Consider the following 10318-nt stretch of genomic DNA (forward strand, 5'->3'; position numbering starts at 1 on the left):
CAGGCTTGAGAGGGGGGCTTGTGCAAAACTCATGAGGTTCAGCAAGGCTAAGTGGAAGTATTAGAACGAGTCTAGAAGAGGCCAAAAAGATGATGACTGGGGCACCTTTTCAATGAAAGCTGTTTCTTTTCAGCCTGGAGAGACCATAAAGCAGCCTTTCAGTACCTAAAGGGGGCCTACGGAAAAGCTGGGGAGGGACCTTTTCTCAGGGACTATCATAATGAGACAAGGGGTAGTGTTTTAAACCTGAAGGAGGGTACTTTTAAATTAGATATAATCGGTAATAGATTCCACAATCGGTAATAGTCTGAGGGTTGAACCAAGCTGGGAAGTCTCCTTGTGATGTCCTTAACCTGGGCCCCAGGAAGGCAGCAGACTTCCCTTAGAGGAGGGTCCCCTCTCTGTATTGGACCCTCTGTTCCCCCGATTGTGGAATCACCCCCAACTAAAACCTGCCTTTTCTTCCTCCTGCCTGTGGTCACTATACAGGGGGTTGGCCTTTCCAACCCTAGCAATATCTCTGGTGGAAGAGGGATCGTCACCTTCTCCATCCATCGACTGCCTTTCAGCCTCCAGGGCCTTATACTTGTTGCTCAGGTCTACCTTTTGTGGCAGGATTTTGCCTGCCACCTCGAGCCTGGACTTGTTTCCACTCATTCATATCCTTGTAGCTTCTGCCTTGTGTCTGCTGAGGGATGGATACTGCATTCTCTTTGTGTTGGGGAATTCCTGGTGCCTGTTCTTGTTCCGCAGAGGCCAGAGTTAGGCATCAACAGTCTATCTCCCTCTCTGAATCCTAGATGTTCATAAGTTTTTCAACCTCTTTTCATAGCTCAGCTACCATGCAGAGCAGGTCTTCCACCTGCTCACGTCTCACGCAACTGCTGTCTCTGCAGCTGCCCAACGGTGGTGTGAAGCTTTGGCATTCCCTGCAGCCTGACACCTGGACAGCTGCGTACTTTTTTGGAAGCTCAGTTTGGGTCCCCACCTCCTTTTTGGCAAGTGTGGAGGTGGCCTTCTGCTGACCGTTTGCCAGGACTGGTCTGTCACGGGAGCTCGCTGCAGCACCCTGCCTGCATGAACTGCCACGCAGACTGCCGTGCCGTACCCTGACCGATGCCCCACGCCCTGTTTGCCTGCTCTGTTCGCAGCACTCCTGGTCGCTCGTGCTCCCTAGGGGCTGCCTTCGTCCTACAGAGGGGGGCGCTCCTGAAGGGAAGCCCCTGCACACTGCCATCCCCCGCTCCTGGTTCCTCATGCTGTAGATGAGGGGGTTCACTGCTGGAGGCACCACTGAGTACAGAACTGCCAGCGCCAGGTCCAGAGAAGGGGAAGAGATTGAGGGGGGCTTCAGGTGAGCAAACATGACTGTGCCGACAAACAGTGAGACAATGACCAGGTGAGGGAGGCACGTAGAAAAGGCTTTGTGCCGTCCTTGCAGCGAGGGGATCCTCAACACAGCTCTGAAGATCTGCACATAGGACAGAGCAATGAAAACAAAACACCCCAGCATTAGAAAAGCAGTAAGCACAATCATCCCAGCTTCCCTTACGTAGGAGTCTGAGCAGGAGAGCTTGAGGATCTGGGGGATTTCACAGAAGAGATCCTGGGCATTGCTTCGGTCGAGAGGTATTGAAAATGTATTGGCAGTGTGCAGCAAAGCGTTGAGAAAGCCACTGCCCCAGGCAGCTGCTGCCATGGTGGCACAGGCTCTGCTGCCCAGGAGGGTCCCATAGTGCAGGGGCTGGCAGATGGCAACGTAGCGGTCATAGGCCATGATGGTGAGAAGAGAAAACTCTGCTAGAAAGAAAAAGAGTAGCAGAAAGACCTGTGCAGCACATCCTGCATAGGAAATGGTCCTCATGTTCCAGAGGTCATTGGCCATGGCTTTGGGAACAGAGGTGGAGATGCCACCCAGGTCGAGGAGCGCAAGGTTGAGGAGGAAAAAGTACATGGGGGTGTGGAGGCGGTGGTCGCAGGCTACGGCTGTGATGATGAGGCCATTACCCAGGAGGGCAGCCAGGTAGATGCCCAGGAAGAGCCAGAACTGTAAGAGCTGCAGCTCTCGCGTGCCTGCAAATGCCAGGAAGAGGAACTCTGTGATGGAGCTGCCATTACACATTTCCTGCCTCTGGGCAAGGGAGCCTGACAAAAGGAAGAAATGACAGTGCAAAATTTAAGGACTTCTTTGACTAAAATCCACTACATATCTCAACAAACACCCCACAAAGCAAAACACTGCCTCATTCAGTTCAGGAAGATCTTTCTGCTGTTCCTTGTCTTATGCCTGGTTGGTGCTCTGAGGGTGCCACAACAAGCAGGGGGCTCTGCTGTGGGCTCTGCGGCAGTCAGTCCTGGTCTGCAGCAACAGGTAGAAGGGAACCCGGAGTGATCTGAGAAGTCTGCTAGCCAGGGACATCTCCCCGTTTGCAGGTCATGCGGAGAAGGTCAAATAATTCCTCAAGAAACAACAAAGGTAATGTTGGTACTGTCTGTACATTGAGGTGTGCGAGGTGCCTCATATCTACAGCAATGCTCAAGGAGCCTTAGTTTCTAATACAGATACTACAGCTCCATTACCATCCCTCTGACTCACAACACAGGCAGGAAAATGGAAGCAGAGATTGTAGAAGGTGCACTGCCTTCTGGTAGGTCTTGCCTTGCAGTTCTGCTGTGCAGTGCCCTGGGGAGGTGTGGGGCTGTGAGCAGCCAGCAGCAGGCTCTGGGCAGCAGCAGGACCCTGCCCTGCCCTGCCCTGCCCTGCCCTGCCCTGCCCTGCCGTGCCGGGGGGGCTCCTTCCACCCGCAGCTTCTCCCCGCAGCCCCCGGGCAGCTCCCCGGGCAGGATGAGTGCAGAGCCTGGCAGGCGGCAGAGGCCCTGCCCCGGCACACAGCCCCTGGGGCACAGCAGGGACCCTGCTCTGCACCACAGCCCTGGGCACCCCTGCCTGCACCCCCGGCTGCACAGCCTGCAGCCGGCCCCAAGAGAAGGGAGCCCTCGGGCCCTGCACTGCTGACCCTGCAGCACACAAGCCCTGCGTGCCCTTCAGCTGCAACACCGAGCGTCCTCCTGACAGCTCCCATCGGCTGAGGGCTGTGCCAGCTCCAGGAGAGCCTGGCAGGGTGCGCAGCGGCATTGCCCTGCACCCAGACACTTACCGTGGGGAGGTGGCTGTGAGGATTTCTCCCTCTGCCAGCTCTCCTCTGCCTTCCCCCCCCAGGCTGCCCTGAACCTCTCTCCCCCTTCTCTCCTCTCCCCATGCCAGCTGCAGGCAGTGCCCCCAGCCCTGCTGCGCCTGGCAGAGGAGCTGCTCCTGGGCAGAGCTGTCTCTCTGCAGTGCTGCCCGCTTGCCAGGAGCTCCCTCCCTCCATCCCACGAGCCGTCCCAGCTCAGCAGCACAGGCCCAGCCCAAGGCTTTTTACTGACCCCCCCGGTGGGCTGGGGCAGAGCCCAGGAGCCTCAGGCACTCAGAGGAAATGGAAGACCTTTCTCAAGTAGAGAACGCAGATGCAAACACCAAAGCCTCTCACAGCGTTAATGAGTCCCACTGAGGGACATTACTGACAAAGCCTCCCCATGGCCTTCTTTGAGCAGAAAAGTGCAGGCGGTGATGATGGGGAGACCAAGGCCAAGGAAAGGTGGCCCTGATGCTGAGGAAACCTTGATGTGTGCCATGAAGTCCAACAGTCGGGCCCTGACCTCAGCTTCTGGGAAGGGAGATCCTGTCCCTCCGGCGGGGTTAGGGCTCTTCTTGGGTCAGTTCAGTGTGGGGATGGGCAATGCCAAGTACAAGGCTACAGGGGACATCTCCCAGGCTCCCCAAGGGGGATGAGGAGGCAATGAGACTGTAATGCTTTAAGAAGAAGGTGTCTCCTCATAGGCATCCGTGAGAGAGACTAAAGCCAGAGCCCAGCAGACAAAGCTGTTGGCTCTGTTGAAGGCTTTCAACCTTGCAAAATATCCCTGACCATAACCACCACAGGGTCTTCTATGGTATCCCATGCCTGTGCACCTGTTTCCTTCTTTGCTGGCCCCTGTCATCCACCCTGCTTTTCACCTTGCCCTCGCCTGAGCACCTTCCTGCCTTGACTGATGTCTCTCCATCTGCCCTGAGAATTCCACAAAATACAAAGCCAAGGGGTTATCCAGAATTCTTCTGGGGGAGCTGTTGCACCACAGCTCTGCTCTTCAAAAAAGATTTCTCCTCAGACCCAATCTCAATGCCCCAGGCCGCACTTGATACACTTGGTGTTTCTTATACTCTTTCCCACTAGAAAGAAAAGCTCCACCTGCTCTGAGACCAGTTTCAGCCTCCTCCTCTACTGCCTCCATGCCACAGGCCCAAAGAAGCCCCGGTCCCTCAGCCTCCCCACACAGATGGGGAGCTTCAAACACTGAAGCCCTTCCTGGCAGACCTCCCTTCCACATTCTTCAGTTCCTCTGCACTCCTCCAAAACCAGGAGCCGCACCCTGGGACACACTGCTCCAGAGGTAGCCACAGCAGCACTGAGTCGAGAGGGACGATAACCCAAGTAGCCTGGGTGGCTCCCGCTGCCCCTAGTGCAGCCCCGTAAGGAGCTGGCCTTGCTCCCTGTCAGCATGTCCCACTGGCTCCTATGGTGTCCTCGTAGCACCCAGGCCCTTTTCTCCAGGGTCCCCTCTCAGCTGCTCACATCCAGCCCTGCCCTGATGGATGCAGGTATTCTGCCCCACGTGCAGCACTGGCCATGTCTCCTTGCCACCTTCAGGGGCTTTCTGTTGGCTGAAGGCTGGAGATTCCCAAGGTCCCCCTGCCCTGAAGCTCCGTTTTGTCACCTGTTCATGGCTGGGTGCAGATGGCTCACTCTGATTGTGGTGACTCTCATTATGTAACACCATGAGGAGTGTCAGGACTCTAGAGGCACTAAGGGAGGTACTTGTTTAGCGGAATTTCCGACCCAGGCAAGAATTACCATGAGAACCATCTCTGAAACACCCAATGACAGTACAAAGCAAGCAAAGCCTGGACCAGAGTCAATGAATGTTGGGCTGTTCGTATGCTAGGGTATTTTCTGGGGAAATATATACCTCTACAGACACACATGCAATGTGGATTCTTCCAGCAGCTGGTCTTGGACCTGTGTAAAGCCAGGAGCAGGGCCCAAGATCCTCTCACGTTCCCCGAGCAGATAACTTCCAATGGGAATCTCCCACATAGAATCACTGAACCTCTGTCAGCATCAACGATAATGGAAGGCACCCAGATGCAATGGTTTAACTGCTTCCTTCTTCTCTCTGGTTTTGGTTAGTAGCTCCTTTCTCATCCATGACAGGCTCCTGCCACTTTTTCTTGACTTCATTTGTGTCTGGGTGGACGGCACTTGGGTTCAAAGAGAAGATCCTCAAGCATTAAACTGCTCCTTGCACCACTCCTCTCTGCAGTGCCATATCCCATGGGATTCCTCCAAGCAGGTCCACCAACAGGTCCAAGTTTGCTCACCTCAAGGCCTCCGCTCTGCCTTGTTCCCCTCTCTCAGCAGCCTCAACTCTACCTTCTCATCCCTGCCTTTTACACCCCTGAGCACCTCATCTTGGTTTATAACAAGAGGTCCTGCAGGGCTCCCCAGTCTTCCATTCCATCAAGATGTTATCAAGAAGCTCCCAAATCCTCCTGGATGTTTTGTGTAAAGGGATGCTGAAGCAGAGGACCTGCTCCTTCCAGTCTATCTGGTCAAGGACCTTTTCCAATGCACCAAGAGATGACGTAAGGGAGGCAGTGACGGGCACCAAACCTGGTCATTTGTGCCAATTGATAAGGAAAGAAACAGCATGTGGGGAAGTGAACACAACACAGGTCTTCTACACACCTTGCTTGACCTCTTTCTCGTCAGGATGCATCGATCCTGAGCTTAGAGGAAGTCTAAGTCCCCCAGCGACATTCTTAGATGTTCAAAAAAGTTGCTTGCATGTTCCAGGGAGGTGCTTGGATGCCATGGGGAGATGTTTGGGTGCTGCAGGAAGGTGCCTGGGTACTCGATGGGGATGCTTCTGGGGGAAATACTTATTTCTCCAGGAAGATGCTTGTTGTGCAGAGGTGCTTGGTGCCTCAAGCGAGGTGCTTGTTTCCCTTGGGAAGACGATTGGGTGCCCTGTGGAAATGCCTGGTTACCCCCAAGGAGGAACCTTGGCTCCTCCACGGAGATGCTTGTCTACCTTTTGGATAAGCTTGCCTGCTCCAAAGAGATGCCTGAGTGCCCCAGAGACATGAGGTGTACCCAACTAAGGGGCTTAGGGAGTCCACGGAGGTTTGAGGGTGACCCAGGCAGATCCTTGGCCATCCCAGGAAGATGTGTGGCTTCTCCTGAGAAGTGTTTGATGGCTGTAGGGAGGTGCTTGGGAGCTCCAAGGATGTTCATCCATGCCCTATGGAGATGCTGGGGTGCCCATGAGTGATGCTTTTGTGCCCCCTGGAGGTGCTTGGTTGCTGCAGGCTCTAGCAATTCCCTGTATGCTACAATCACCTCACTTAGGCAGGCAGCAATTTCCCAGGGAACTCAAGCATCTCCACACTTCTCTGATTCTCTCATCCATCGAGGTGCTTGTTGGCCCCACGGCGATTCTAGCTTTCTCCAGTGTGGACCTTGGGTGTTCGAGGGAGATGCTTGTTGAGTCAGCAAGAAACTAAGCAGCCGTAGGGAGATGTCTGAGGACATCAGGAGGAGCATGATTTTCCTGGGGATATGCCTAGGTGCCCAAAGAGGTGCTTGTGTTCCCCCAGAGGTGCCTGGGTGCTCCAGGGCAGGAGCCTGCTTCTTAAAGATTGAGTACTCCAGGGAGATACTTGTATGTTCAGGGAGACAGTCAGGTGCTGCAATGAACTGCTTGGGTGCTCCAGGGTGGTGCCTTCTTTTCCCCAAAGGTGCTTGGGTGCCCTGGACTGATAGTGGAGTCCTCAAGTGAGGCCATTTGTTCCTCAGTAAAGCTGCTTGCATTCTCTGGGGAAATGCCTGAGGTGTTTGGGTGCTTGAAGGATGTTCCTTCGTGCCCTGGGTAGATGCTTCAGCGCTCTTGTTAGGTTCTTGACTTTTGTAAACAACTCTTCAGTTGTCTGGGAGAATTTTTCAGTGCATCTGGAGTGAGATGCTTGAGTGCTAAGAGGGAATGCATGAGTCCCCCACTAAAATGCTGGTGTCCCCTGGGGAGATGCCTGGGTGCCTTGTGGACGTACTTGAATGACCCTGGCAGGTACTTGTGCACCCCACGGAGGCTCGTGGGAGCCAAGGGAGGTGCTTCCCATCTCCAGTGAGATATTTGTGTGCCCCAGGTGGTGTTTTGGAGCCCTGGGGAGATGCTTGGGTTCTCCACTCAGATGGAGGTGTGCGGTGGGGAGACTCTTGGATACTCCAATGAGGTGCTTGGGTGTTCCAGGCAGGTGCTTCTGTGCTGCAGGGAGATGCTTGGGTGACAGGGGCAGAAACTTTTATTATGAGGGAAGAAATCTGTGTGCTGCAGGGAGGCTTTTGCTTGTGCCCCAGGGATATACTTATATGCCCTGGGGAGAGAAAGCTTGTGTTCCCTGAGAATATCTGGGGTTTCTTGGAAGATGCTCAATTCCACGTGGTCACTTGGATCCCCCAGGAGATGCTTGAGTACTGCAGAGAGCAGTCTGTGTCCTACAGGGAGGTGCTGGAATGCACCAAGTTTTCGATTGTGTTTCATGCCTTAGGGAGGTGCTTGTCTGTCCCTGTGAGATGCTTGGGTGCTCCAGAGAGGGGCTTGTGAACCACAGGAAGGTACCGGTAGTCCCCAGAGAGGTCCTTGGGTGCCTCTGCAGGTGCTTGTGTGCCATGGCAAAATGCTTACATACCCCGAGAAACTCCTTGGGTCTTCCAGGAAGGTGCTTTCCTTATCCGGGGAGATGCTTGTGTACCCAGGGAGATGATTGCTTGACCCAGGGTGATGTATGCTTTCTCCAGAGAGGTGCCTCATTGTTGGAGGGACATTCCTGGGTGCTTGAAAGATGTTCTTGGGTGACCTATGCAGATGCTTGGGCACCCATAAGTTTATTCTACTGCTCCTCAGGGAGGTGTTTCGTTCTTCCAAGATGGTGCTTGGGTTCTGTATACAGGTGCCTGGGTTCTTCAAAGTAATGCTTCCATGCCTTTGCGCAATGTCTTAGTACATCAGGAGGTGATGGGTTCACAGTGGAAATTCTTCAGTGCTCCAGCAAGACGCTTGAGTGCTGTGGGGAGGTGCGTGAGTCCTGCTGGAAGATGCTTGGGTTCCCTGGGGAGAAGATTGGCACCTCAGGGATGATATAACTGTGTTCCCAGGGAAATGTGAGAGAGCTCCACGGAGACGTTTGGGTGCTCTAGGTAGATGCTTGTGTGTCCTGGGGATGTATTTGTGTTGTCAAGAAAAAAGTTGGAGTTCCCAGGGGACAGTTTAGGATGCACCAGGAACTTGCTTGCGTGTCCAAGAGGATGCTTTGTTCCTCAAGGAGGATGCTTATGTTCCCTTGGGAGATGCTTCTTTTCCCCAGAGAGATGCTTGGATGGACAGCGTGATGCTCGCCTCCTGCAATGAGGTGCTTGTGTTCCCCATGGATATGCTTGTGTGTCCAAGGGAGGTGCTTGGGTATACCAAGGCGATGCCTGGGTTATGCAGGAGGATCTCTGTGTTCCCTGAAAGATGTCCTCAATGGGTACACAGTGGAGATGCTGAAGTGACACAGGAAAATGCTTGGAATCTCAAAGGATCTCTTTGGTTGCCCCGGGAAGGTTCCAGGGTGCTCCAGGGAGGTTCCTGAGTAACCTGCTGAAGAGCCTGGTGTGCCCAGGGAAATCCTTGTCTCCTGGAGGGCTCTGCAGGGCAGATCCAGGGAGTATGCCCTGGGGACATGCATCAGGGCATCCAGGCCCCTTCCTGGAGCCCAAAGTCTTCTCCCAAAGGCAACCAAGAACATTCCCAGAGCACTCAAATTTCTATCGATTTGGTGCAACAAAGCACAACACTGGGGCACCCAGGCATGTCTCGGAAGCACCCAAGCATCTCCTTCGTGCACCATAGCATCTCCCCAGGGTACACAAGCACCTCCAGGGGCATCCAAGCACCTGCCTGGGGACCCCCAACACCTCTCTGTTGTTCACAAGCTCCTCCCAGGGGTACACAAACATGTCCCCAGTAAACCAATGCTTCTCACCTGAGGAAACATCTCTCCAAAGCACTCAAGCTCCAGTCTGGAGCACTCAGTCACCTCCTGGGAGCACCCAAGCATCTCATAGGGGCAACAAGCACCTGCCCAGGGAACTCAACAGCACTCTTGGAGCACTCCAGCACCTCTCTGGAGGACACAAACTGCTGCTCTCTGCTGTACCCAAGCACTTCCTGGGACACCCAATTACCTCCCAGGGGAATAAGAGCATCTTCCTAGGGAGCCCAAGGATATTCCCACGACACACAAGCACCTCCCTCCCCAGGGCACAGAAGAATATCCCTGCTGCACCCAAGGTTCTCCCGTGGTCCATCAAGCATCTCCCTGCAGGTCCTAAGCATCTCGGTGGAACACGCAAGCACCTCCCTGGCACAACACCCATCTTCTTGGAGCAGACAAGCAACTCCCCTGGGAATCCAGCACCTTCCTGGAGCACCCAGCTTTCTTACTCGGGGCAACCAAACACCTCCCTTGACATCGAAACATATCCCTGGAGAACCCATGCCTCTTCCCGGAGCAACCAAGCGTCTCGCCAGGATACCCAAGCATCTTCGCAGGACACCCAAAAACCTTCATACCACCACTTGGGTGGAAGGTCTGCAACACCGTTTCTGCAGCAAACACTTGGTTCCCGTTGTGCTGTGGGGGCTGCTCAAAGCCAGCCCCTGCTCGAGCAGCTGCTGAGCTCCAGCCCCTGCTCGGGCTGCAGCGGGACTCTGGCCCTGCTCAGCCTCAGACATTCCTCTGCTCCAGGGGAATGCCTGGGACCCCAGGGGGATGCTTGTGTTCCAAGGGGGATGCCTGGGTGCTGCATTCCTGTCATTGCTTGTGTGTTCCCTGGGATCATGCTTGTGTGCCGGGTGCTCCATGGAGCATTCCCCAGTGACATGCTGGTGTTCTCAAAGCATGTGCTGCTGTGCGTGCTGGAGACGCTTTTGTGCACCCCTGAGGTGCCTGGGTGCCTCAGGAGACGCTTTCTTGCTCCGTGGAGGCTCATGGCTATGCCAAGAACAACCTGGGTGCTCCCCAGGCTTCTTAGCTGCTGTGTGCAGATGCTCCCTGGGTGCGCAGGGAGATGCTTGGTTTCTCCAAGACGACAGCTGGGTGAAGTTTGTTTGATCTGGG

The 10318-nt window shown here is 54.6% G+C and overlaps 1 protein-coding gene across 1 annotated transcript; it reads right to left on the reverse strand.

The window, feature by feature from the left end:
• Positions 1–1173: 1173 nt before the first annotated feature.
• LOC126913725 (olfactory receptor 14J1-like) lies at positions 1174–2122 on the reverse strand. Its single transcript, XM_050716822.1, has 3 exons — positions 1985–2122; positions 1283–1744; positions 1174–1191 (listed from the first exon to the last, which is right to left on the reverse strand). The coding sequence occupies exons 1-3, from the start codon at positions 2120–2122 to the stop codon at positions 1174–1176; spliced, it is 618 nt and encodes a 205-aa protein (XP_050572779.1).
• Between the last annotated feature and the right edge of the window lie 8196 nt (positions 2123–10318).

Source organism: Cygnus atratus, unplaced genomic scaffold, assembly GCF_013377495.2.
Source record: "Cygnus atratus isolate AKBS03 ecotype Queensland, Australia unplaced genomic scaffold, CAtr_DNAZoo_HiC_assembly HiC_scaffold_42, whole genome shotgun sequence".
Lineage (NCBI taxonomy): Eukaryota > Metazoa > Chordata > Aves > Anseriformes > Anatidae > Cygnus > Cygnus atratus.

Excerpts from the sequence above, each read along its gene's own strand:
- LOC126913725 (XM_050716822.1), bottom strand. The coding sequence starts at position 2,122 with ATGTGTAATGGCAGCTCCATCACAGAGTTCCTCTTCCTGGCATTTGCA. Across the intron at positions 1,745-1,984 it reads ATGGCCTCATCATCACAGCC|CCCCTGCACTATGGGACCCT; the intron begins GTAGCCTGCGAC and ends GCCATCTGCCAG.